The sequence below is a fragment of the Melozone crissalis genome, unplaced genomic scaffold (genome assembly GCF_028551555.1).
Source record: "Melozone crissalis strain CALT ecotype California unplaced genomic scaffold, PUWL_Pcris_2 ptg000016l_1, whole genome shotgun sequence".
Taxonomy (NCBI): Eukaryota; Metazoa; Chordata; class Aves; order Passeriformes; family Passerellidae; genus Melozone; species Melozone crissalis.
The window spans coordinates 1,253,119-1,280,794 of NW_026535794.1; the positions used below are offsets into that span (position 1 = coordinate 1,253,119).

Sequence of the window (27,676 nt, forward strand, 5' to 3'; positions counted from 1 at the left end):
TGCTCCCTTCCCTTCCCTTCCCTTCCCTTCCCTCAGCTCCTCCCGGTGTCCGAACGGTGACTACTGCTCCAACCGGCGCTTCCAGAAGAAGCAGCACGCGGATGTGGAGGTGATCCTGACTGAGAAGAAGGGCTGGGGGCTCAGAGCTGCCAAGGACCTGCCATCGTAAGCCTTCCCTCTTCCCACAGCCTGCTCCCACCCCTTTACTCCCTGCTGAAGGGAAAAGGGCCTGTGGGGTTTGGATTTCCCTGCCAGGAGATGGGCTGAGGTTCTTCCTGCTCGTCCTTGTCCCTGATGGGTGTTCCTCTTCCTCTTTGGCATCTGCCCCTCTGTTGTTTGATCTCCCGCTCTGGTTCTGCTCCTCCTGGTTTTTCATGGCTTATTCTTGGGATGAATCTGCCTCCCCTTTCTCTGTCCATATTCCACTCCAGTTGTGTCCATTCTTCTATTCCCATCTCTGCAAAACTTCTCTTCCTGAGTCCTCCTCCTCTTCCTCCGCTTTGGACAATGAGAGGATCCAGAGAGGATCTTTCTTCCCATTGTTAATTCAGGATTGTAATTCCAAGAACTGGGTTAGGTGAGGTGAAAGAAGAGAGGAGTGAGGACATGGAAATCTCCTGAGGCACAAGGGAGGATCAGGATGGGGGAGACCAAGATGAGGGAGAAGGGAGCAACCTGCAGTGTGTCCAGGGCAGGGAACAGGGCTGGGAAGGGGCTGGAGAATCCCTGAGGAGCTGGGCAGGGGCTGCAGAATCCCTGAGGGAGCTGGGCAGGGGCTGCAGAATCCCTGAGGAGCTGGGCAGGGGCTGCAGAATCCCTGAGGGAGCTGGGCAGGGGCTGCAGAATCCCTGAGGGAGCTGGGCAGGGGCTGCAGAATCCCTGAGGAGCTGGGCAGGGGCTGCAGAATCCCTGAGGAGCTGGGCAGGGGCTGCAGAAGCCCTGAGGAGCTGGGCAGGGGCTGCAGAATCCCTGAGGGAGCTGGGCAGGGGCTGCAGAATCCCTGAGGAGCTGGGCAGGGGCTGCAGAATCCCTGAGGAGCCGGGCAGGGGCTGCAGAATCCCTGAGGGAGCTGGGCAGGGGCTGCAGAATCCCTGAGGAGCTGGGCAGGGGCTCAGCCTGGAGCAAAGGAGGCTCAGGGGCCCTTGTGGCTCTGCACAGCTCCTGCCAGGAGGGCACAGCCGGGGGGATTTGGGATCTTATCCCAGGGAACAGGGACAGGAGCAGAGGGAACGGCCTCAGGCTGGGCCAGGGCAGCCTCAGGGTGGATATTGGGAAAATTTCCTCCTGGAAAAGTGTTTTCCAGCCCAGAGCAGCTGTGGCTGCCCCTGGATCCCTGGCAGTGTCCAAGGCCAGGTTGGACAGGGCTTGGGAGCACTCTGGGACAGTTGCAGGTGTCCCTGCCCATGGAATGGTGCTGGAATGGGATGAGCTCAAAGTTCCCTTCCCACCTAAGCCATCCTGTAATTCTATGAATATATAGAATTTATAGTACAAACCCTACTCCAAGGGGAGCTTCATCCTTCTGTCACCTTCCCATGTGACAACATAAAATCCCAAATTAATCAGAATTCCCTGAGATTAAAGCACGTTATTATTGTTACACCACCAGGATGGCCAGGCTGGGAGTTGTGTTCAGAGAATCCACCTGAACAGGGATTATTTTGTGTTATTTGTGTGGGTTTTTTTGCTAAGAAAATGGATGTTTTTCCCTCTTGCAGCAACACTTTTGTCCTGGAATACTGTGGGGAGGTGCTGGATCACAAGGAATTCAAGGCTCGGGTGAAGGAATATGCCCGGAACAAGAACATCCACTATTATTTCATGGCCCTGAAGAATGATGAGGTGAGCAGTGGGTTGCTGGGGTGGGATTGCTTTGGGAAAGGCTGGATTTAGCTGTGTACAGCACCAGCTCCTTGGGAACCCATGGAACAATGTCCTGAATCCACTGGGAATGTTTTCCTGAGGAAAGGAAACTTCAAGCCTCAGGATTTTTAACCCATTGCTGAGTTCCAACCAAATTCTGGCAGCTTAAACGTATCCCAGCATTTTTAGGGAGGGGAAAGTGTCTTTCCAAAGGAGAAGATGGAGCATGGCTCATTGTTCCACGGGAGAGGAGTTTGGGAAGAGGCTCCAAGCCAAACTCACTCTTTTTGAGTGCCCAAATACACCAAAAATCCACATTTCCTTTCACATTAAACTCCATGGAATTGGGATATTTAAAGCTGGCAGAGTCCCTCTGTGCAGGATTGCCACTGGAATATTTATAAATGGGATATCCTTAATTATTTATGGCTGCTTCAGCTCCGAGGGATGTGGAGCTGTTCTCTCTGCCTGAAAACAAGGGGGATAAATAGAAATTCCATCTCTTATTCTCCTTGTCTCTCCTGTCAGGACTTTTTGGGTCTGGGGAGCTTGAGAGAAAAAGAGCTAAAAATACTCAGAGTGGTTTTTCCTCGGTGTTTTTCCTCCTGAAAAAAGGATTTTTGAGATTGTTGTGTGATTTTAAGTGTCACAAAGGAGCATTTCCAGTCATAAAAGGTGTTTGTATTTATGGGATGAATTTTCCCTTGGAGTATGAGGTGTGTGGGAGAAAAATTCGCTGTCCCAACCCCTCATGGCTGTATCAGAAACAAAATCCAGGATCTGCACCCAGCTGGAGAACTCTGGAAAATGAGGAGCTGTGTACCTGAGTGCTCTTTTTGTGGGGATTTAATGTCCTGGCAAACCCCAATCTCTACAATGAAGATGGAGAATATCAAATAAAGAGTGGGAAAGGAGATGATTCCCACATGGGTTGTGTTTGCAGCTTTTTCCCATCCCAAGGAATGAACCTTTCCCTGCATTTCTTGTCCCTTTTCAGATCATCGATGCCACCCAGAAAGGGAACTGCTCGCGCTTCATGAACCACAGCTGTGAGCCAAACTGTGAGACCCAAAAGGTAAAATGCTGGGTCCAATCCCGCAGCTCCTCCCTCTGCGGAGCTCACAGTGAAACATTTTCCTTCTTTATTTTGGGGGTTTTTGTTCCTGTTGTATCAGTGACATGAGAACACCTGGATTTCAACCGGGCACTTTGCCTGGTTTTAAACTCCCCAGTGCTGTTTCTCCAAGGATTGGGGTGTTCAGGGAATGCAGACCTGGAGTGAGGCTGGAATAACTCCTGGCATCCTTTCTCCACAGTGGACTGTGAATGGGCAGCTGAGGGTTGGGTTTTTCACCACCAAGCTGGTCCCGTCGGGCTCGGAGCTGACGTTTGATTACCAATTCCAGAGATATGGGTACGTCCCCTTTCCTGGCCCAGGAATTCCTGCTCTTCCTACTGCCACTGCTCCTGCTCCATCCCTTTCCCAGAGAATTCCCCTCCCTGCTTCTTCCTGTCTGGTTATTGATTAGACTTTGGGATATTCCTCCAGAATTCCTGTTCTTCCCTTCCCACTGCTGTTTTATGGCTTGGCAAGCTTTGAGGAGCTGTAAAACCCCCTGGAAAACTCATCCCCTCTTCCTGGCCTAATCCAGGGCTGCAGGGAAAGCTCCAGCCTGGAACTGGGATCCCTTTGATAAACCGCCATTACTCTTTGGTGAAGTATAACTTGAGGAAATCCCTTCATTTTCCTTCTGGATCCTTCTCCAGGCCCTTCCTGTAAGCAGGAATGAGTTTTTAGTTGCATTTTAAGATAATTCCTCATTCCCAGAAATTCCTGGAATTGAGCTTCCCTGCTTCTTACCACTGCAGAGCCACGTTCTTCCAGTGGGTGCCACATGTTTAAAATAAAACCCCACCATTTTCCCAAGAAATTGTGGAATGGAGTTTAAAATGGATGGTGTGTCAAGTGGGAAATACAGAGGCTTGGTAGAAATATTCCTTGGGAACTATATTTATTGCATTTATTGTATTTATTATCCATGACTGAACATACAAAATAAATTTTCCATGTGGATTTTGCTGCTCCCATGAATCCTGAGCTCATTCTTTCTCCTGTTTTGAGCTCTCAAATTCAATATATGAGCTATAAAATGCTATGAAATGCAAGTTTTTCCTAATGGATGTATAATCCTGAGGCTAAATTCCTTAGGAAAATTAGGATATTGATGGCAATGTGGGATGAGAAGTTGTCAGCCCCACCAGCTCCACCTTTTCCTCTCTGATTCCTGGTTCTTGGCCTGTGGAGAGCCTGGAAGTGAGGCTGTGGATCATGTCAGCTGTGTTGGGAATAAAGCCTTTATTTGGGTTTCAGTGGCTTTTCCATGCAGAGCCATTCCCATTCCTGGCTTTGGTGGGTGCAGAGCTGGCTGTGGCTGGGGCTGGGCTGTTGTTGAACCTCCCTTTGTGTCCCCCCACAGCAAAGAGGCCCAGAAATGTTTCTGTGGCTCCTCCAACTGCCGGGGGTACCTGGGAGGGGAGAACAGGGTCAGCATCCGCGCGGCCGGGGGGAAGATGAAGAAGGAGCGATCCCGCAAAAAGGACTCGGTGAGTTTGGGGATTGAGCCTCTGCCATTGAGCACAGCCACTCCCCAGCACTGCCAAAACCACCCGTGTCCCCAAGTGCCACATCCACGTGGCTTTAATCCCTCCAGGAATGAGGATTCCACCACCACCAACCCTTTCCATGGAGGGATTTCCCCAATATCCGACCTGAGCCGCCTCTGGTGCAGTTTGAGGCTGTTTCCTCTCATCCCAAGTGCCACATCCACGTGGCTTTAATCTCTCCAGGAATGGGCATTCCACCACCATCTGTCCTTTCCATGAAGGAATTTCTCCAATATCCAACCTGAGCTGCCTCTGGCACAGTTTGAGGCTGTTTCCTCTCATCCCATCTCTGTTCCTTTGGGAGGAGTTTGCTCCTGATGACCTCAAGGTTTTCAGTGTCATCAAAGGTTGGATTGATGATCTTGGAGGTCTTTTCCAACTCCAATGATTTTATTTCACAAGGTCCCTCAAGATTTGTGTTTTCTTGGATCTTCAGTTAAATCCAATTTCCTTTCTCCTAGTTTTTTAAAGTCAAACCAGAAACTGACTTTCCCAGGTTGAGCCTCTGCCATTGAGCCCAGCCATTCCCGAGCACTGCCAAAACCACCCGTGTCCCCAAGTGCCACATCCACGTGGCTTTAATCCCTCCAGGAATGGGGATTCCACCACCACCAACCCTTTCCATGGAGGGATTTCCCCAATATCCGACCTGAGCTGCCTCTGACATAGCTTGAGGCCGTTTCCTCTCATCTCTGTTCCTTTGGGAGATGTTTACTCCTGATGACCTCAGGGTTCAGTATCATCAAAGGTTGGATTGATGATCTTGGGGGGTCTTTTAGAACTCCAATGATTTTATTTCACAAGGTCCCTCAAGATTTATTGAGGGGATTTATTGAGGGGATTTATTGATTTATTTATTTTCTTGGATCTTCAGTTAAATCCAGTTTCCTTTCTCTTGATTATTTAAAGTCACCAGAGAGTGACTTTCCCAGGTCCAGTATTTACTCATCCATAACTAAACCCCACCATAAATTGGATTTAAAAATGTGGGTTGCTTTCCATGATTTGTAGATGAACAATATTGGCTTTGCCATTTAGGGCGTCACCTGAAATTTGGCAGCTCCAAGGGCAGAGTTTCACCATTTCCAGGTTGGGAATTTTAGAGACAGCACATGGAATTGCAGGGAAGGGTTCATGCCATGTGGAAAAAGTGCAGAGAATCCAGAGCAAGAGGAATTTTTTTTGGGTGAAATCTTCTGCAAGAACCTGTACAGGCTCTTCTTTAATTCCTACAAATTGTAATTATTCCATCCTTGAAGGGACAAACCTCTGTTCCTATGGAGAATATTTATTCCTAATTCTTTTGGGAAGTTTAAAAATGCCAGTTTCATCTTAGTGTGCTGTATCAGAGAGTGAGGAGACCAGAAATAATTCCTAAATCATTTCTAGAGAGTGAGTAAGCCAAGAAATAATCCCTAAATAATTTATAGGGTGTTTTAAAACACTAATTAGTCCCTAAATGAGAGGATGATATTTCAGTGTCCTTGTGGAGAGGGACTCTCTGGTTGTAAGGATTATAAAGCTGTTATAGTTTATAACCCATTAATCATTACAAATGTATAAAGAATTTATACAACTCAGAATATAAATAATAAGTTTTACCTGCAATTAAAGATAATTTCTTAGCTTGTTTTCTGCATGAAAAGATAAACTCAGGGCCGGGAGGGTTTTGGTGCAACCACCTGGAATTTCCAGCAGAGTTGAAAGGTGGAAAATGGGAAATGGAAAAATGGAAAATGAGGGAAAAGGGAGCTTGGAGTCAGGGAATTGCCTGGGCTGAGGCTGAGGGTGTTTTCTGTGGCTCTGCAGGTGGATGGGGAGCTGGAGGCGCTGCTGGAGAACGGGGAGGGGCTCTCTGATAAAAACCAGGTGCTGAGCCTGTCGCGGCTCATGGTGCGCATCGAAACCCTGGAGCAGAAACTCACCTGCCTCAAGCTCATCCAGGTGAGGAGGAGCGGCCTGGGAGGGGAGGGATCCACGTCCTGTTCCAGTGACATCCTCAGAGGAGCAGGGGCAGTGTGGGAGGCAGGTCCTGCCCTTTTTGCTGCATCCCCGGCTCAGCTGAGCAGCTCCAGGATCCACTGCCCTTCAGTTTCGAGCTGTAGTGGTTGCAGTGGTCCTGCTGCTGGATCCCTGCTCCAACCCCAGCAGTTCCAGCCACTCAGATAAACTTGGGCCTGCTCAGGTGCCGAGTTCTGGCTCTGCCATGGCTTTGAGCATGATCCCAGTGGAGCGGTTTTCCATGGTTTTGCCTGGAAGTGTCTGATGTTCCCCCCTCTGGCTCTGCAGAACACGCACTCGCAGTCCTGCCTCAAGTCCTTCCTGGAGTGTCACGGCTTGTCCCTGCTCTGGATCTGGATGACGGAGCTGGGCGATGGCAGAGGGAGCACGGCCAACAACCTGAAGCTGCAGCTGGAGGTCAGTGGTTCCCTGGCACTGGGAGCTCTCACGGGATCCTCGAGGTGGGAAAAGCCCTTTGAGATCGAGTCCAACCCTTCCCCAGCGCTGCTGAGGCCACCACTCGCCCTTGTCCCCAAGTGCCGCATCCACAGGGCCCTCAAATCCCACTAGGAATGGGGACTCCAGCCTGTGCCAGGGCTGGCCAGCCCTTTTTGGGGAAAAGGGTTTTGGCAGCTTTGCTGAATGCTCGGGATCACGAGGATTTTCTTTTCCTTCTTTTTTTTTCAAATACAAATCTGTGCCAAGTGTTGATGGAAAACAACCTCAGGTGCCTCAGAACTACAGGCCTGAAAGTTCTGCCCTCAGGCAGATCCTTAATAAACGGAAGGAATTTGCTCCTGTGGTTTTCCATAGATTCCTGACATAGATTCCATGAGCCAGTTTAAAGGTTGTTGTTGTTGCTGTTTATTCCATGCTGAAGCCCAGGGAATTTGAGATCCTGACAGTCTGAAGTGGAGCTGGAATGTTTCAGTTTTCCATAAACAATTTGGGATTGGATGCCCAAAGACTTTTGGAAGTTCAGGGTTATTGTGTCCAAGTTGTGCCCAATCTCCACCTTGTCCCCAGCCCAGAGCACTGAGTGCCACCTCCAGGTGTTCCTTGGACACCTCCAGGGATGGGGCTCCACCACCTCCCTGAGCAGCCATTCCAATGTTTAACAACCCTTTCCATGGAAAAAACTTCCCAAAATCTATCACCCGTGACTGTCATCAGATAGAGGAGATCAGATATTTAAATTTTGTATTTTGGGATATTGGGAAGGAATTTTTGGAAAGATTTAGATCAGTGGTTAAGAAAGAATTAATTCCTCCTGTGAGGGTGGTGAGGTCCAGGCACAGATTGCCCAGAGAAGTTGTGGACTTCCCATCCCTGGAAGTGACCAAGGCCAGCTTGGACAGGGCTTGGAGCAACCTGGGATAGAGGAAGGTGTCCCTGCCCACGGCAAGGAGAACTGAATGACCTTTAAGGTCCCTTCCCACCCAAACCAGGACTTTACGATCACCTTGATAATTCCAGAGTTAACTCTTCCTGCGAAAAGTGAATTATTCCAGCTCGGACACAGCTTTAAATCCTGCTGGCTCTAACACCCTGCTTGTCCTTGCCCTTAGATCATGAAGACCCTGGAGCTGCTGCCCATCCCCACCAAGAACATGCTGGAGGAGAGCAAGGTGCTGCCCATCATCCAGCGCTGGGCTCAGACCAAGACGGCCGTGCCGCAGCTCAGCGAGGGCGACGGATACTCCAGCGAGAACACGTCCCGGGCCCACACCCCCCTCAACACCCCCGAGCTCTCGGCCAAGCAGGGCGGCGAGGGCGACACGGACACCCCCAAGAAGTTGGTGTTCCGCAGGCTGAAGATCATCAGCGAGAACAGCATGGACAGCGCCATCTCGGACACCACCAGCGAGCTGGAGGGGAAGGAGGGCAAGGAGGACCTGGACCAGCTGGAGGCAGCTCCAATGGAGGTGACAGAGGAGCAGCAGCAGCCGCAGCAGCAGCAGCAGGAGATCAAAACTGCTGTGGAGGCGCCGGTGGAGAGCAGCAAATCCCAGCCTGCAGAGCTGGAGGCCGAGCCCGAGGCAGAGGTCAAGGAGAGCAATGGAGCGAAGCTGGAGGAGCCCATGGCCGTGGAGACACCATCACAGGATGAGGAGGAAGGAGTTTCTGACGTGGAGAGCGAGAGGAGCCAGGAGCAGACGGATAAAATCGTGGATGTGAGCGACTTGGCCACCAGGCTGCTCGACAGCTGGAAGGAGCTCAAGGTAAGAGGCAGCTCCGTGCAGCTCCAGCACCTGGAGCTAAGGAAAACGTGGATTTGGTGGTGGTGTGGTGCACATGGGGCTGCTTTGATGTCTTTTGGTCAATATTTGATAACTGAGTGGCTTTTTCCACACAAAAAGTGCTTTCTGTATAAATCCTCTGGTGGCAGCTGCCCTGGGAGATGTCCAGGTGTTGGTGACACCAGCAGCTCGTTGGGTTTGGGCACACAAGGACACCTTGGTCATCCCCTTAGACTTCCAGGGAAAGGGCAGCTCTGAGGGATTGAGATTCCCATGAGCATTTTGTGTGGAAGTGGCCCACATCCCTCAGTGTGGAAACAGATGGATGGACTGTCAGCTCCTGAATTCCATCCTTGGAGGTGTTCAAGGTTACTCCTAAATGGCCCATCCCTGGAAATGTCCAAGGTTGGACAGGGCTTGGAGCAGCATGGGATAGTGGAAGGTGTCCCTGCCCATGACAGGGGTGGAATTGGATGATCCTTAAGGTTCCCCCCAACCCTACCATTCTGGGATTCTCTGAGTTGAGTTATCCCAACATGTCCAGCTTTTCCTGTCCCCCCAACCCTACCATTCTGGGATTCTCTGAGTTGAGTTATCCCAACATGCCCAGCTTTTCCTGTCATTTCGACCTCTCTTTTGATCTGCACCATGTGGAGCCTCCAGAGAAGGCTCTGTTGGCCCTGCCAGGTTCCCTCAAAGGCAGTGTTGGATCAGCCCCTGGGTGTTCACAGTTGGAAGTGCCCAGATGTGGGTGTTATTTGAGACTTCAGTGGTTTCACTCCCACCAGGGTCTTCTGGAGCAGAAAACCTCTTCAAGAGCAGGGCTTGGTGGCTCCCTCTGTCCTCTGGAGTTGTGTCCCTGTCCCATAGGTGGCCAATGGGATCTGCAGCCACCACCAGCTTGTTGGTGGGATTAGGATGACATTCCAGCAATGGTTCTAAACTAAAAGAAAAAAGATTTAGATTAATGGTTAAGAAAGAATTAATTCCTCCTGTGAGGGTGGGCAGGCCCTGGCACAGGGTGCCCAGAGCAGCTGTGGCTGCCCCGGGATCCCTGGCAGTGCCCAAGGCTGGAGCTTGGAGCAGCCTGGGACAGTGGGAGGTGTCCCTGCCCGTGGCATGGGTGGCACTGGATGTCCTTTAAGGTCCCTCCCCATCCAAACCATTCCGTGGCTCTGTGGATCTCACTCCCCACTCAACACTTCAGCCATTCCTTGGGTTTCTTTAGATCTTTGGAAGCTCCTCACGGATCCGCTGCTCCTGCAGGATTGCATTCCATGTGTTATTTCATATTCCTTACATTCAAGGCCAGGAGGGCTGGGAGCCTCTTTAGTAAGCCCAAATCCAGAGATTTCTGAGGATCCAGCAGGAATTGAAGGCACTGCCACAGTTCCAGCTTCTTGTGGGCTTGGTGGGACCTGGAGGCTCTTCTGCCTTTCTTTTAATCAACCCCCAGCCCTGCTTTAATTACTGGAAGTAATTTGAAGCAAATCCATGTTTTCTGATGCATCATGGAGCTAAGGAGTTTATTTACCCATTGACTTTGATAATGAGTAATGATTGCAAGAGGTTAATTAAAATAATGGGTGTTAATTGTGCAGCGGAACCAGCACGGGTGCAGGAGACCTCACCTTAAGCTTTGTTTGTGCCATTTCTGGAGCTGCAAACACCAGGATTTAGAAATGCAGAGATTTCCCAGGAGAATTCAGGGACATTTTTACCTCAGTCTGAATTTTTCAGGAGGATCAGATACTCCTGAACTTGCCCAGATTTTGGGCACAATCATTTGTGACAGAAATCTTAGGGGGGAAGGAGTGGGGTAAGACACATTTCTGTAGAGCGATTGGATTGTGGTTTGGTGCTTTTCTTCCTTTTTTCCAAGTGGATCTGATAATTTACCAGATTTTGCAGACTCTTGGTGTGGTTTTCCTCTCAAAGTGACACTGTCAGGTTGAATTTATGGTTCACTGGGGAAAAGTCCTTTTCCATCATTGCCAAGAGAATTGTTAAGGTTGGAAAACACCTCCAAGATCAAGTCCAACCTGTTTTAAACTAAAAGTTAAGTCAGGCCTTAGTCCTGCTCTGCTTTGGAGCCTTGTTTTGGGTATCCAGACTGAGTTTCTCCTTTGGAACAGCTGTGTTCCCTTCCACACTCATGTACACAGAACAGCACAGAGAAAATGATAAAATATTAATAAAATGTGTGAAATTTCACAAAACTCCCCCAAAACGTTGGTTTAAGACCAAATTTGATCTGATGGTGTCGTTTTATCCCCAGGATTTGTGTTTTCTTTGGAGCTTGGAGAAGCTCAGCTTGGGAATCTGCAGAGTTTTGTTGAAGTTGTGGTGGGACCATGGAGTCCTGACACATTCCCATATTTTAGATGTGGATTCTCATCCTCTCTGTGTATTTATTAATGATCCTCAGATTGTGCTCTGGTTGTAGGGATGGGGTTGGATCTCATGAGCTTGGAGTAATCCCATAAATCCACCCCAAAAAAGCAGGATCGTGACACGGGGCTGTGACAATTCATTTCTCTCCCACATAACAATTGTAGGGAAACTGGGAGCTGGGAATTTATCCTGTCCTGGACTTTTTCATGGCTCCAGGAGTTAACTGCCTCTGTCCAACTCTCACCTCATTAGGTGCCACCAAAGCCCACCCCGGATGTCTAAAAGACAAATCCAAGCTGGAAGGGGGATGGATAACTCACCCCCAGGTGCCTTTCCCAGCACATCCAAGCTCTGGAAAAGCCGGGATTTTGGCGTGGTGGAACACCTGGCACTGTCTGGGGGGCGGGAGGGTCGGAAACGTGGTGACTTTAGCGCTGTCCTCTCCAGCCTTGCTGACGACCCCCTTGTAATTTCCACCGTTTCCATCCAGCTTCTCCGGGCAGCCAGAGCTGACCAAGGGGCTCCTTTTCTCCAACTCCGTGCGGAAGAAGGGAGAGGACATAGCGCCAAGAGCCGGGAAGATGGTTGGGAAGCTGGCTGATGCATGAGCAGTGTGATAGGTGAAAGGAGGACAGAGGTGGTTAACTCGGGGATGCCGACGTTATTTTGGTGCGTCCATTGCCGGCAATGGACGTCGCTCCGGGGAAATCCCAGCTCCTGGCCTGAAAGGATTAAGTGAGCTTGATTTTTTTCTCTACCTCTACACACAGGACTTGGGAGTCCTTCCCGGGCTCCCTGAGGGGTGCTGGCCACGGCCGCGCCCCTGGCACGACACACACTCACTCACATTCCCGGTGCGGGATGAGTTTTCAGCCCGGGCTCGTGGGCGCCGTTCCCGCTCTCCGAGGAAGCGCTGCATGGCTTCTCCCGGGCTGAAAACTCCCTCCCAGTGCCACAGCACCCAGCAAGGCACAGGTGTGGTGCTTCCACGTGGTTCTCCCAGGTGGATTGCGCTCAGGTAAGGCTCAGTGGGCCGATCCGTGTGGAGAGGCCATGCTGGAGGTGACACGTGGTGTGATGGCCAACAGAACTCTTGGAATCACTGGAATATGCCGTAGGGACGAGCTTGGGAAGCTCTTCCCAACGTCCTCTTGAGGGCTGAGGTTGATAGCTGAGCTGAGGGACAGAGAGGATGTTTTGGTGCCACTCTGCCTCATGTGGGACCGAGCTTTGGGAATCTTCCCCCACCCCAGAGGAGGCCCTCACCTTCTGGGAAAGGGTTGTGGCTCTGAGGATCCACAGGTCCTTCCCTTGTGACTTGGAGAAGGTCTTGGTTTTAGGAAAGATCTTTTGTTAGAGCCAGTCTTGGGTTTGAAAGGTTTTATTTGGATACTTCTGGCCTTGTGGTGACTTGGAGCTCAAGGCTGAGTCCTCACCCTGACCTGGGCCAAAGTGGATTTTTTTTGCACTTAATAATCATGGAATCAGGGAATTGGAGAGGTTGGAAAAGCCCTCAGAGATGATTGAGTCCAACCATCCCCCAGCACTGCTGAGGCCACCGCTGCCCCTGTCCCCAAGTGCCACATCCACAGGGATTTAAATCCCTCCATGGATGGCAACTCCCCCCTGCCCTGGGCAGCCTCTTCACTGCTGGACAACCCTTTCCATAAGGAATTTCCCCAATATCCCACCTGATCCTCCCCTGGAGGCCATTTCACCCTGAATGGGACATCTTGGGTGACCAAAGGCAGCTGAGCTTCCATCTTCCCCTGGGATGATCTTTCCAAGTCTCCTCTGGTTTATCCTGGTGAAGCCCCTTGAAGCTGCTCTGGCCTGTCCCTTTCCCAGTGAAGCCATCCTGGAGTGCCTGGCTCTGGCTCCAGCACGCACATCCCGTGCTTTAATCAGGAATTTTATAATTTGTTATAACTTAGAGCAAGGAATAGCTGGGGAAAACAATAGGATTGGGGAGCGGCCAGGCCGTGGTTTGCTGTGGGATCTTCTGGCCTTCAGGCAGGGATTTCATGGTGTTGGTCCAAAGAAAACACAAATCCTTGGGATAAAATGACACCATCAGATCAAATTTGGTCTTAAACCAACATTTTGGGGGAGTTTTGTGAAATTTCACACATTTTATTAATATTTTATCATTTTCTCTGTGCTGTTCTGTGTACATGAGGGAGGAAGGGAACAGAGCTGTTCCTAAGGAGAAACTCAGTCTGGATACCCAAAACAAGTGTCCAAAACAGAGCAGGACTAAGAGGAGAGAGGAAGGGAGGGAAGAGGATCCAGCCTGGTAGGAGATGGACTTGGTTGCGTTCTTCCTTCAACAAATCAACAGAAGTTCATAGAATCATAGGATAAACTCATGGAATCATTAAGACTGGAAAAGACCTCCGAGGTCATCAAGTCCAGCTGTTAATTCAGGAATGACTGGCAGTTTGAGGGACAGAATTGTGGAGAAGGTTCCATCAAGACCCAGTCTTCCTTTCCCACTCAGAACCATTTGAGCCGTGACTCCATCCTGCAGCTCTTCCCTTTCCCAAGCCAAGGCTGGGTTGTGCCCGAGGCTGGACAGCCTAAATCCCATTCTCCCCCCTCTTTTGTGTCGAACAGACTCGTGTCACTTTTCCTCCTGCCTTTAATTTTGCGTGCAGCGCCTTCAAAGCCGTGCTGGGCGCTCGGGAGCCATTTGGAGCCCGTTAGCGGCGGCCGCGTCGATTGAGGAATCCTGCAGCTCCGAGCCAGCAGCTTCCGTTTCCAAAAATAAAACTGCCTTTTCTTGGGAGTTTCCCCAGCCTGCTCTGACCACCATCTGCTTCTCATGGAGCAATTTGGACAAATCCCTCCGTTTGTTCCTGGTTCAAAGCCTTTTGCTGCCTCCATCTTCCCACACGGGATGGATGCTGGAGGCTCCGTTGAGCGGGGCTGGAGTTTCTCTCCACCAGCACGGAGCTCACTCCCAGCTCATCCTCACCTTGGATTTTGGGCTTCCTGGACTTTAGGGCTGGCCAGGTTGTTGAGCTGGATCTGGAGTGGGCATCCCAATGTCCTGGTGAAGTTAGAGCAAGGCATGGCAGTGTGGCAATGCCAGGATTATCCCCTTACTCCAGGTGCTCCTTATCCTCCTTCTCTTCCCACTGAGCCTTTTCTCAGTGGTTTCCATTCCTCATCCTGCTCTTAACTGGGAGAGATCTTTTTTAGGAGCTGGGGACTTGGTGTAGTTTAGCTCTTCCCAACATTTGCGTTGTCCTTCTGAACATCCATGATTTTCATCCATGATCCCATTCCTTGGTGGCTCCTCATTCCCTCTGGACATCCATGATCATCCATGATCCCATTCCTTGGTGGTTCCTCATTCCCCTCTGGATATCCATGATTTTCATCCATGATCCCATTCCTTGGTGGCTCCTCCTTCTCCCTGGACATCCATGATGTTCATCCATGATCCCATTTCTTGGTGGCTCCTTATTCCTCCTTGACATCCATTATTTTCATCCATGATCCCATTTCTTGGTGGCTCCTTATTCCCCCTTGACATCCATTATTTTCATCCATGATCCCATTCCTTGGTGGCTCCTCATTCCCCTCTGGACATCCATGGTGTTCATCCCTGATCCCATTCCTTGGTGGCTCCTCATTCCCCCTGGGAACAGCCAGATTTAGGGGGATTTTTTGGATATGCTACACAGAAAATGAACATTTTTAGGAGTTTAACATGGGAAATAAAAAAATCCTGGCAAAACCCATTGGTGGCAGGTGATTTTGGGGCTTCAGAACCTGCCCCTGTGGTCACCTCCATCCCACACGAGGTAGGGAGAGGCAAAATCATCCCTGCCATCCATAGCTGTGGAATTCTGTAGGAAAATGAAATGAAATCCATAGATGATGGCTGGATGGGGCTTGGAGCACCCTGGCCTGGTTGGAGGTTCCCTGCACGTGGTGGGGGCTGGAATTGGATGAGCTCCAGGGTCCTTCCAGCCCAAACCATTCCATGAGTCCATGATTCCATTATATGGATTACATCATTTATAAATGTATAAATCCTATGTAATTATGGGTTTATCCTGCATCCCTCCTCACTCCAAACATGGAGCTGCTGTTTCTTTACATTTACTCTGAAAAAACTGGATTTGGAGTATTGTAGCCTATAGCAAACACATACATAAATTTTAAAAACTTTATTTGAAGGGCATTTTTTGGGAATTTCAATGCCTCTCTTTTTTGTAGATGCTTCAAACTCCATGTGGTGTGTTTGAGCTCCACAGAAAAGCAAAAATCTCTTTAAAAACCTAAAAATCTTGGCCCAAATCCCTTTTTTTTTAGCCAGCAGCAGCACTTTTGAAGTGGTTTTGCCTTGTGGACAAACCACAGCAGGGTTTCTTCTCCTTCCCTTTTTTTTTTTGCTAAAGGAAATTCTCATTTTTAGCCCATCCAGTGCTGGGGGTGAGCACGTCGCTAATGAGCCCCCTGAGCCATTAATTAATTCCCAAACAGCTTTAAAAACTCAAGGAGTTTAAATAAAAGAGGATATTCTGTAAAAGCTGAGAGTCAAGGCAAGGTAAACTCCACATTTCTGAGCATGTGGAAGCTTTAAATTCCCAGCTGGAGCAGCCTTCACCCCCAGGAAATGTCACATCCATCTTTTTCCCCACTCTGCCTCATCCAGGGCCTGAATGAAAGGATGTTTTAGGGAAGGTGCTCTGGGAAAGCTGGAATGTCAGCCCAGCTCCCCAAAACAATTTATTTGTGTTAAACTGAGCATCTCCTTCATGATTTAATGGGTTTTTTGGGGGATGCAGCTGCTGCTCCAGCAGGGATGCTCCATCAGGCACAATCCAGCTGGTTCATCACATCCTGCTGGAAATGCCTGGGAATTCTTGGGAATTCTGTATTCCTTCAGGAAGGGAAGGAATGTGGAAAAGACCTCCAAGGTCATCAAGTCCAACTGTTAATTCAGGAATGACTGGCAGCTTGAATGACAGAGAAGGGGAATGACAGAGCAAGGGCTTGATAGAAGCTGGAGTTAAACAAAAATGAGCTTTTTTCCCCAAGCTTCCAGCACTTGGACAGTCAGGAATGCTGTAAAACCTCTGTAGGATCATGAGCATCGCAGAGGTAAAATGGGATTTACACTGGGAATGCCAGAATATTCCAACTGAAAATACAATGGAGCATGGAAAGGAGCTGATAAACCTCATTTCTTGCTTGGAGGGATGCACAGTTGGTTCCAGTGACATGGGAGAGGCAAAGACATTGTGCTAAACCTGGACTTAGGGAAGGTCTGCTCCTCATTCCCAGCTCTTCTTCCCTCTTTTTCCATGGTGCCATCTCCACCTGGAGTTGTCAAGATTTTGGGATCATCCAGTGCCACCCCTGCCATGGCAGGGACACCTCCACTGTCCCAGGGTGATCCAGCCTGGCCTTGGGCACTGCCAGGGATCCAGGGGCAGCCACAGCTGCTCTGGGAATTCCATCCCAGCCAGGAATTCCCAATTCCCAGTCTCCCATCCATCCCTGCCCTGTGGCACTGGGAGCCATTCCCTGTGTCCTGTCCCTCCATCCTTGTCCCCAGTCCCTCTCCAGCTCTCCTGGAGCCCCTCCAGGCCCTGCCAGGGGCTCTGAGCTCTGCCTGGAGCTTCTCCTCTCCAGATGAACATTCCCAGCTCTCCAGCCTGGCTCCAGCCCTGCAGCAGCTCTGAGGCTCCTCTGGGTGTTTCCAGCAGCTCCAGGTCTGCCTGTGCTGAGGGAGGAGCTGGATGAGCAGAGGTTTGGGGTTTGGGGTTTGGGGTTTGGGGTTTGCTGCTGCTGAAGGTGTGGTGGGTGCTGGGTCTGATCTCAGCAGCTTCAGCAGCTCCTTGCTCAGAGGGGTCACTCAGAGCTGCTCCTGCTCATCCCCCTGGGGGTGCTCCCACATCAGAGCTTGGGAACACCATGGACATGGGACCCTGTTGGGAGCTGCGAGAGGCCTGGGGGTGGTCCCTGAGCAGGGGGAGCAGAGTTTGGCCACCAGAGCCAGGATGACAGAGCCACGGAATGTCTCCAGGCCACCCGGCCCAGCTCCTGCTCCGTGCTGGGTCATCTCAAACTGCCTTGGAGACCAGGACAGGGACAGCAGGAGCTGCTGCTGGGACACTCTTCTGCCACCTTGGAAGGTGTAGGGCCCTACAGCTCTTTGCCCAAAATTCCACTGAAACCAATCAAAAACCAAACACTGAGCAGAGGAAATACGTGGAAAGCACCACAAAATCCCCAGAACTTTCCTTCAAGAGACCCTTTTCTGGTGGTTTATTGTAAATGTATGGGATTTATGGGATTCTTGGCTGTTTGGGGTGGTTTTGGGAGCAGCTGGAATCGTGACCCTGCTGGTGGCTTTTCCACAGGAGGTCTATCGCATCCCGAAGAAGAGCCAAGCAGAAAAGGAAAGCAGTGGTAAGTTCCTCACCTTTTTCCATGTTTTTCTCTGCTCCCATGAAAGTGCTTCATTTTCCCAGCTGGGAATGTCAGGGGATGTTCTGCCTCCATAGCTCCAACTCCTGGGAAGCAGCTCCTGGGAATGGGGAGGAAAATCTGAATAGTGGGTGGGGAGAGATGGGGCCCTGAGGGTGACATGGAGCAACCTGGAATTATAATTATGGAATTGGTGAGCTTGGAAAAGCCCTCCAAGATTGAGTCCAGCCATCCTTCAGCACTGCCAAGGCCACCACTGATCCGTGTCCCCAAGTGTCACCTCCACATGGCTTTTAAATCCCTTCAGGGTTGAAGACTCCACCCTTGCCATCCTTTTCCATGAGAAATATTCCCAATATCCAACCTGAGAACGTCTCCATCACAACTTGAGGCTGTTTCTAAGAGAGGGGAGCTCTTAACACCCAAATTATAAATTTTCCCTCCCTTTTTTCCCTCTTTTCCCAGCAGCTGACCGTGGCAGAGACCCGGGGGGGCTCCGGGATCAGACCCCCACTCCCAAGAACCCCGCGCTGAGCCGCGAGCGCGATGCAGAGCGGCAGAGCCAGAGCAAGGAGAGGAAGAGGCGCCGAGATTCCCTGTCCCCCCCGTCCTCAGCCTACGAGAGGGGCACAAAGAGGCCAGAGGACAGGCAAGTGCTGGCAGGGAGCTGCCACATTCCAGGGATCTGCCCCGTTCCTGGGTAAAACCTCCGGGAAAAACGGGCCTGGGGGTCTTTGGAGTCACCCAGGAAGGGGATGGGGGTTTGCTCCTGGAGGAATCCTGGGGGTGAGGTTCAGCCCTGGTGGGAGTTGGGTGGGTCCTTGGTGTTGGTGGCTTCTTCTCTGGGATAACCTGCACCCCCATCCTCAGGTGTGGTTTGGCAGTGAGGTGGGAAATGAGGGGAGCTGTGCCACAAATTAGGGATCATGGAATGGTTTGAGTTGGAAGGACCTTAAAGCTCATCCAGTCCCACCCCATGGCTTGGGGACACCTTCCACTGTCCCAGGGTGCTCCAAGCCCTGTCCAGCCTGGCCTGGGACACTTCCAGGGATGGGGAATACAGGAATTCCAGGATGCAGCCCTCCTAATGCAACCTGGATCCTTCAAAACCCACTCCCTTCTCCTGCTCCACCTCTTCCCAATTGCTGGGAATTGTTCTGAACCTGGAGGAATCTCTGCCTGTACAGGAGGGAGCAGTGCCCAAACCAGGGTTTCTAACTCCAAAACTTCCTTGGCTGAGTGGTTATTCCCTAAAAATCCCTGTAAGGACAACAGTCCAGGGGGTTTGATCCCAGCAGGCTGTTCCAGGGCTCCTGCCTTTCCTTGGGAATGGTGGCATCACTGCCACGGCTGAGCATGCAAATTCTAATGAGGAGAAGGAAAATATTCCATGTCCTGCAGTTCAGAGAGCCTGGAGATCGTGTTAAAGGCAGCAGAAATACCACGGAATTTCCTTTAGAGAAGTCACTTCTCTGTTGTCCCTCTCAAAGCCACTCCATAATTAGGGAACAATTGGTGCCGAGTCAGCCAGACGAGGAAACCTCGCGCTGAGCTGGGCTGGGAAAGTTGGAAACATCTGGATGAGAAGTACAGATGTAAATCTATCCCTCTGTAACGAGACTGGAAACATCCCCAGGAAGTAAAACCTGGATTTTTGGGGTTGTTTTAAACAGAACCAGCGTTTTTTGGGTGAGCAGCTGCTGCTCTGGCTCTTCCCCCTGTGCCGTGTCCGTGTCGGTGAAGGACCAAATTCCATCTCTGGGAATGTTCTCCCCACTCTGAGCATCCCTCTTTGTTATTCAAGGGATTTAGTATTTTGATTTAAAATAATCAAATAGATGGAGAAAGGAATGCTAAACCCTCGGTTTCCTTCTTCCCACTCCCTCCATGGCAGCTGCTTCTCCTCCAGACTCTCCAGGCAGTGCCAGGAAAGACTTTAATTAGGGAAATCAAACTCCTCCCGGCAATGAGGTTCCCATTAAGGGATCCTGCAGCTCCTCTGGGAATGCCTGGAAACAGCTCCAGCAGATCTGTTGGTAGCAATGTGCTTTTGATATGTAAATGGATCCCAGGAACACAGAGTATATGGAGAATATCCTGGATGCTTTGTAGAATCCATTATATTAAGGCTGCAAAGCATTTTTCCTTGTAATCCCTGTTTTACCACACTCATAACGTCTGGAAATATCCACCTTTGATCTGAAATTTTCCTTGGTTGGGCTTTGATCAAAGTCCTTAGGCTTTTTTTTTTTTTTCCCTCCTCCTTTAATTCCCTGGAAAAATCCCTCCAGCTGCTGCACGTTTTGGGATGAAAACTCTTAAGGAATTAAAAAAACCCATCCACACCATTATTTTTTGAAGCTGAAGCTGCGGTCTGGGAACGAGCAGAATTCCAAACAGGAATGTGCTGCTTGTGATTCCCTTGTTCTTGGCCGTGTCTGCAGCTCCCATGTGGGGGTTCTGGACTGGAAGGATGGAATTCCCACCCCACTGGAATTTGGGGGGGAAGGTGCTGCCTTGTGAGTTGCTCCTGTTTGGGAGCCTCTTCCAAATTCCTTGTTTGTCCTGCTTGGGGAAAATTTGGCCGAGTGTTGCCAGCAGGGCCTGCTTGGGATACCCTACAGATTGTGACCTTTCCTTGGCTTCTCTTGGAGATGTTCCCTTCCTCTCCAGGTATCCCAGAGCAGCTCCTCCAGACAACTTCTGTGGCGTCCTTGCATCTCCATCAGCACCAGGCTGATGTTGGCCAATCCACTGGGATTGCCCATCCTCTGCCCTGGCTCCCTGGGGATGAGCAGGTGTTCCTCTTGAGTTGGTCAAACAGCTGGAAAAAGGGAATGTTTTTAGGAGTTGACACTGTTGTTGGGCATTCCACATGTTCCACTGTCCCTTCTGCTGCTGGGATCGGCGGGTGTTCCTCTTGAGCTGGTCAAACAGCTGGAAAAAGGGAATGTTTTTAGGAATTCATGCTGTTGTTGGGCATTCCAGGTTTCCCACTGTCCCTTTTGCTGCTGGAGCCCCGGGCCTGCAGCTTCCTGAGGCCTCACAGGTGCTTTCCCTGCTCCCTCTCTCCAGGTATGACACCCCAGCATCTTCCAAGAAGAAGGTCCGGCCCAAGGACCGCAACAAGCTGTCCACGGAGGAGCGCCGGAAGCTCTTTGAGCAGGAGGTGGCCCAACGGGAAGCCCAGAAACAGCAGCAGCAGCTCCAGAACCTGGGAATGACCTCTCCTCTTCCCTACGACTCCATGGGCTACGGAACCCCCCACCACAGCTTCATGGGGTACCCGCCGGGGTACCCCATGCAGGCCTACGTGGATCCCAGCAACCCCAACGCCGGCAAGGTGCTGCTGCCCACGCCCAGCATGGACTCCATGTGCTCCCCGGCGGGGTACCCCGAGCACTCCCAGACTCTGGTGGGGCACGCGGTGGAGCCGGCGCTGAGCACGGCGCAGCCGGTGCCCGTGGTGCAGCACGTGGCCGCCGCCATGGAGGTGACGGCGCCGCAGTACGTGGGGGCGCAGGGCGACGCCGCCGCCGCCGCCGCCGTGGTGCACCAGGAGCCCAACGTGGCCGTGCTGCCGGTGGCCGCGGCCGGGGCGGTGCAGAGCCAGAGCTATGGCTCCGTGTGGGATTCCAGCCAGCAGCCCCCCGTGGCCGTGCAGCAGCCCTACTCCCCGGCCCAGTCCCAGCCTGCCATCTACTACCAGGGCCAGACCTGCCAGACCGTGTACGGGGTGACCTCGCCCTACTCGCAGACCACCCCGCCCATCGTGCAGGTAATTCCAGCTGGGAACACCCGCGGAACCAGGGCAGCCAGCTGGGGAGCACTGGAGTTACTGTAGGAGTGTCGGGGGTGGGATGGTGGGATGGATGGAGACAAGAGATCTCTGCAGCCAGGGCTGGGATTTGGGTTTATTGCAAAGGACCTGGGTGCAGGGCCCTGCTGGGATTTGGGGTTTATTGCAAAGGGCCTGGGTGCAGGGCCCTGCTGGGATTTGGGGTTTATTGCAAAGGGCCTGGGTGCAGGGCCCTGCTGGCATTTGGGGTTTATTGCACAGGGCCTGGGTGCAGGGCCCTGCTGGGATTTGGGGTTTATTGCAAAGGGCCTGGGTGCAGGGCCCTGCTGGCATTTGGGGTTTATTGCACAGGGCCTGGGTGCAGGGCCCTGCTGGGATTTGGGGTTTATTGCACAGGGCCTGGGTGCAGGGCCCTGCTGGGATTTGGGGTTTATTGCAAAGGGCCTGGGTGCAGGGCCCTGCTGGGATTGGGGTTCATTGCACAGGGCCTGGGTGCAGGGCCCTGCTGGGAGCTGCAGCCACAGCTCAGAGCAGGCCTGAGAGAAGAGAGGGGGAGAGAGGATGAGAGGGTGAGAGAGTAAGGGAGTAAAAGGGCAAGAGAGCGAGGTTCCCGTTACAATGCAATAAATCTTCTTCTGTGTTGAATATTCTGATTCTCACTAACCAATCTAGTACAATACACAGATCCTACAGCATTTCCATACAGCCTATAAGAATCACTACGTTACCACACTGTGTTACATTTTAAACCCTAAAAACTCCTCTTTGGGCCCTTCTGCCAAGCTGTAGGGTCTGCTCTGCCCCTTGGAGCTGTCTGCAAGCAGAGGGTGTTGTTCCATCAAAAGGGGATCACCTTCAGCTGGCCACACCATTGTTTTCCAGTTGTTCAGTAACTGAGGGATCTCAAACCTTGCTTTCATTTCAGTCTCGCTTATAGTTTCTATATTCTCAAAATCTTTTGCCAGGCAATCATATTTATAAGGCTTTCCTGTTTCATCTTCCCCAGCAAGTTACTCAGTGTAACTTCTGTGCTTCTCTTGGAGCATCTTCTTAGCTCTTCCCAGGGAGCTTCCTACCCAGGAGTAGGAGGAAAGCACATTCCAGGGTATTCTCCATCTACAAATGGCATAAATCAGAGAATTATGGAATCCTGGAATAGGTAGGGTTGGCAGGAACCTTAAAGGGTGTCCAGTGCCACCCTCTGCCATGGCAGGGACACCTTCTGTTATCCCAGATTGCTCCAAGCCCTGTCCAGCCTGGCCTTGGACATGCCAAGGGATGGGAGATGCTGAGAACATCCAGGGATGGAGCACATTGAACACATCCAGAGATGGAGATGCTGAGAACATTCCAGGATGGGGGGATATTGAACACATCCAGGGACTGGGAATACTGAGAACATCCAGGGATGGGGGATGTTGAGCACATCCAGGGGTGATGATTCCACAGTTGTTGGGCCCAGTCAGGAATTTGCAGCTTGCAGGAGTGTTTTGGTTTTTTGACTGTTGAAGGGAAGATTTGTGGATAAAAGTTGAGCCCATGAGTAAAACATGGATGTGGGAGCTCAGCTTCCACTGGCTTTTAGAAGCAGAGTTGGAGCTACCAGAATTAATGATATTACAAAAATCTGAGGATAATATTGGGAAGGAATTCCTGGCTGTGAGGGTGGGAAGAGGCTGGGATGGAATTCCCAGAGCAGCTGTGGCTGCCCCTGGATCCCTGGAGGTGTCCAAGGCCAGGCAGGGACACCTGGCCTGGTGGAAGCTGCACTCCTGCAGTGAAGGTTTTTTGGGAACAGCGGCTGATTGTGATTCCCTGTTCCAGAGCTATGCCCAGCCAGGTCTGCAGTACATCCAGGGCCAGCAGATCTACACGGCTCACCCACAGGGAGTCATCGTGCAGCCCCCCACGGCCGTCACCACCATCGTGGCGGCCGGGCAGCCCCAGCCCATCCAGCAGGTGAGCATCCAGAGGGATGGGGAGGGTTTTCCTGTGGGACAAAGAGCTGCCAGGGCACCTTTTGTGGCCCCTCACGACTTTAACTTCCTCCCTTCCATGCTGTCTGCAGCCAGAGCTGGTGGTCACCAACAACCTCCTGGATCTGCCTCCGCCTTCCCCTCCCAAACCCAAAACCATCGTCCTCCCTCCCAACTGGAAAACAGCCCGGGATCCTGAGGGAAAGATCTACTACTACCACGTGGTCACCAGGTGGGTGTGTGTGACAGTGGTCACAGGGGTCTTCAGGTGAGGGAAGAGACGAGAATGTTGACTCCATGTTCAGAAGGCTTGATTTATTATTTTATGATATATATATATATATTACATTATAACTAACTAAATAGAAGGAAAGGTTTCCTCTCAGAAAGCTAGCTAAGAACAGAATGGAAAGGAATGATAACAAAAGGCAGCTCTCTCAGACTCTGTCCGAGATAGCTCGGCCTTGATTGGCCATTAATTATAAACATCCAAGATGGGCCAATCACAGATGCACCTGGTGCATCCCACAGCAGCAGATAATCAATGTTCACATTTTGTTCCTGAGGCCTCTCAGCTTCTCAGAAGGAAAAAAATCCCAAGAAAGGATTTTTAGTGACAAGGTGTCTGCCACAGGTGTGGGCATCGCTGGCCGCTGTCCCCAGGTGCCACATCCACAGGGCTGGGAGGTCCCTCTGGGGTGGGCCCTGCACCCTGTCCAGGACAGCCCTTTCCTTGAAGGAGCTTTCCCAATATCCAACCTGAACATCCCCTGGCACAACTTGAGGCCGTTCCCTCTTGTCCTGTTGGTTGTTTTTTGGGAGAAGAGCCCAGCTCCCACCTCCGTGGGAAGAAACACAATTTTCCCAATGTTTTTCCTACACCTTTCCCATCAGTTTTGGAAAGGACCAGGTTTTTGATCAATCTTTATGAATTTACCTGAAATTAAAATGAATGTTAAGCTTCTAAAAAGAACTCCTTTAAAATTTACAACTCCATGGGAGGTGTGGATGGGGATCCACCTCTGAAGGGATAATATTTTCTTCCATATCCATTGCCTGCTGTCAGTTGTTGCTCCTGGCACACATTTCCCTGCATCCATAAATCTTTTCCTGCTCCCTCTTGGATTCCTCCCTGCTCCAGCAGAGCAGGAGACCTTCAAACACCTGGAACTCAAACCAGTGGAGCAGGAATTGGTGAATTGTGTTGTTGGGAAGTTTGGGATGAGATGAGGAGGCCCAAGGAGGCTGAACCTTCCCTGGGCTCTCTGCTGGGATGTTCCCACCTTTCCATGCTGGGAATTCCATCCTGGTGGTGAACATCCTCCATCCCACAGTGTCACCATGGTAGCAAATGGTGCAGATTCCCTTTTTTTCTGTTCTTCCTGCTTGGTTTTGATCTTCTCCAACCTAGAAACCTTCAAATCAAGAGCAGGGCCGTGAATTCCAGGTGTCAGGAATTCTGATGGAATCTGGATGTCCCAGCTGATGGGACAATCCATGGGCAGGTCCCAGTTTCCCTCAGGAGGTGACACTGGTGTGTTTCCCTGCCTGCAGACAAACCCAGTGGGATCCCCCAACGTGGGACAGCCCCGGGGACGACGCCAGCCTGGAGCACGAGGCCGAGATGGACCTGGGCACCCCCACGTACGACGAGAACCCCATGAAGGTGAGGGGCACAAATCTTGGGGATGGACCATGGGATGGAGGGTCACTGTGGAGCTGGGAGGTGCCAGGGGCACAGAAGTGACCCCGATCCTTTGGAGTGGCTCCGTTGGCCACACTCAGGGTTGGCTGTTCTGGTGTTGAATGGACACTGGACTTCCCTGAAGTTCCACCCTGGATTCCAACCTCTGTGTGGAGCTGGCCGGAAAAGTGGGAATGAGGGGGAGTAACACTGAAAAAGGACAAACTGAGGGTGTAGCTCAGGAGCCTTTCCCACCCCTTTCTGGTTCCTTAAAAAGCTGGAGAAAATCCATGGAAAGAGAGGAGTCAATTCTCCTGCTTGGTGCTCCCACATTCCCGGGGTTTTCCTGGAGGTGTTGTCCATCCTGCAGCCCCCAGGGACGTGGCTGCTGTTGCCTCTCCATGTGCTGCCAGGATGCCAAGGGTTAATCCCATTCCCAGCCAGGAATCCTGGCGAGTTCACTCCGATGAAATTACAAATATTTATCTCCCTGGAAAAAAGTTAATTGGAAAATGAGCTCAGAGCTGGCACTCCCTGCTCAGCCAAGGGGCTGTTGCTTCCAGGGAATCCAGGGAAGCTTTTTCAAGGATTTTTATCCTTGTATCAGTGTCACATTTATCCCACGATATTTCGGGATCTTGGGGTTGCAAGTATTGTTAAAGGATTTTGGGATTGAGCAAGAAAATGTTAATTGGAGGCTCCATAGGGAGATATGAACCTGGAATAGCTGGGAAATGCATCCCTGTGGAGGGATGAGCTGAAGTTCAGTGGTGGAGAGCAGCTTGGAGGTGTTTGGGAGCATCCCTGGGGTGGGAATGAGGTGCTGAGGAGAACATTGAGCTCTTCTGAGCAGGGAAATCGATCTGTGCTGGTGCTTTCCAGCTTGGGAGTTGTTCTCCCATGGAGTTCTGAGGGTCTCGGTGCTGCCTGCACAGCAGAGGGAGCAGCAGGGGAAGGTGCTTCCATAGATGTGGGCTTTTATCCCAGAAATTGGGATAAAGAGGAGCCAAGGGCTGAGGTGACCATCCAAGGGCTTCACCTCAGGCCAGACACAGACCAGCTGCTCCTTCAGGTTTTGTTGCTTACTCCAAACCTGAGTTTCCCTGAATCCCTCATTCCTAAATGAGCCATGGCTCTGGCTGACCTCGGGCTGGGGTGGTTCCTGCTCGCTCCAGAGCTTTAATTCCTTTATTCTGGGCCAGGGTGGCCGGAAGGTCGGGTTTTTCCTGGCACTGAACCCCCATGGTCGCGGCTCCTGCCTCCAACGCTTCCACCCTGAAATTACAGCCACATTCCTTGGATTTTTTACCCTCCTCCCCACCCCACACCTTTCCCAGATGGATTAAACCCACCCAGGAGGGATTAAGCCCACTGGCACCGTGTCTGACAGCTGCTGCTGCTATTCCCGGTGTTCCTGGGCTGTGGGGGAGGATTTTGATGGAAAGGCACAAGAGGAGTGAGGAGCCAGGATCACTGTTCCCTTCAAAGCACACTTGAAATCCTGGTTTCCCCTTGGAAAATGGCTTTCCTGAGGGAGTGGCCCTGCAGGAAGCCAGGCAGGGACACCAGGCTGGATGCTGAAGGTTTTGCATCCTTTTAGATGGAAAAAGTTTGGATTTGGGATGAGTTTGTCTGTCCCCATGGGAAGGTTGGTGTCAGTGGAGCAGATCCCAGCTGCTGGAAAAGAGAATCCCAGGTTTTCCCAAGTGTTTGGCTTCTTGCTCCCATCCCAGGCTGGTTTTCCCCCATCTTTGTGGCCTCTCCATTCCCATCTCCCCCAGAGGCTGGAAAACAGGGACAGCACCATTCTGGGGATTTTCCTGTGTTATTTTTCCTGGCAGCCTTTGGGTTATGGGATTTCACTTTGGAGGGATGAGGGAGGAAGGCCTTGATACGGAGGTTTTGATATTAAAATAAATTTAAAATGGAGTTTTAGCCTAAAATTAGGAAGAATTCCCCAAGGAGGAATTGGCACCTTGGCACAAGGAGGAGGTTGGAAACGGAGTTTTCATTTCTCCTCCTCATTCTTCCCTGCCAACTTTGACACCAATTTTTGCCCTCATCCCACGTGGAGAGGGGTTGGATGGGGAAGGGTTTGGGGGCAGAGAAGGGTTTGGAGATGGAGAAGGGATTGGTGGAGAAGTTTTGGGTGGAAGAGAAAGATTTTGGGGTGCAGAAGGGATTGGCGGAGAAGGGTTTGGGTGGAGGAGAAGGATTTGGTGGAGAAGGATTTGGGGATGAAGAAGGGATTGCTGATGGAGAAGGGATTCATCATGTAGAAGGATCTGGGACTGGAGAAGGATTTGGAGTAGAAGAAGGTTTGGTGATGGAGAAGGATTTTGGGGTGAAGAAGGGATTGGTTATGGAGAAGAATTTAGTGATTGAGAGGAATTTAATGATAGAAAAGGGATTGGTAATGGAGAGGGAATTTGGGGATGGAGAAGGATTTGGTGGGGAAAGGTTTGGGGATAGAGAAGGATCTGGGAGTGGAGAAGGATTTGGGGCAGTTTGGTTTGGGGATGACAAAGTCTGGGAATGAAAAAGGATTTAGGAATGACAAGGGGTTTGGGAATGATGAAGGGTTTGGGAATTGGGAAGGGTTTGA

General features: G+C 51.1%; 1 protein-coding gene across 2 annotated transcripts in view; it reads left to right on the plus strand.

Annotated features, from left to right (window-relative positions):
* The window catches only part of SETD2 (SET domain containing 2, histone lysine methyltransferase), a 55,461-nt gene that overhangs the window by 21,616 nt on the left and 6,169 nt on the right, over positions 1 to 27,676 (plus strand). The window contains exons 5-18 of one of the 2 annotated variants that reach the window (XM_054273149.1): positions 37 to 165; positions 1,719 to 1,842; positions 2,861 to 2,938; positions 3,180 to 3,277; positions 4,341 to 4,467; positions 6,337 to 6,471; positions 6,817 to 6,945; positions 8,097 to 8,750; positions 17,546 to 17,594; positions 18,078 to 18,261; positions 20,688 to 21,390; positions 23,236 to 23,370; positions 23,480 to 23,619; positions 24,942 to 25,053. In XM_054273149.1, coding sequence (XP_054129124.1) covers positions 37 to 165; positions 1,719 to 1,842; positions 2,861 to 2,938; positions 3,180 to 3,277; positions 4,341 to 4,467; positions 6,337 to 6,471; positions 6,817 to 6,945; positions 8,097 to 8,750; positions 17,546 to 17,594; positions 18,078 to 18,261; positions 20,688 to 21,390; positions 23,236 to 23,370; positions 23,480 to 23,619; positions 24,942 to 25,053 — 2,797 coding nt within the window. The remainder of the gene's footprint in view (positions 1 to 36; positions 166 to 1,718; positions 1,843 to 2,860; positions 2,939 to 3,179; positions 3,278 to 4,340; positions 4,468 to 6,336; positions 6,472 to 6,816; positions 6,946 to 8,096; positions 8,751 to 17,545; positions 17,595 to 18,077; positions 18,262 to 20,687; positions 21,391 to 23,235; positions 23,371 to 23,479; positions 23,620 to 24,941; positions 25,054 to 27,676) is intronic. The other variant, XM_054273150.1, reaches the window with a different exon arrangement.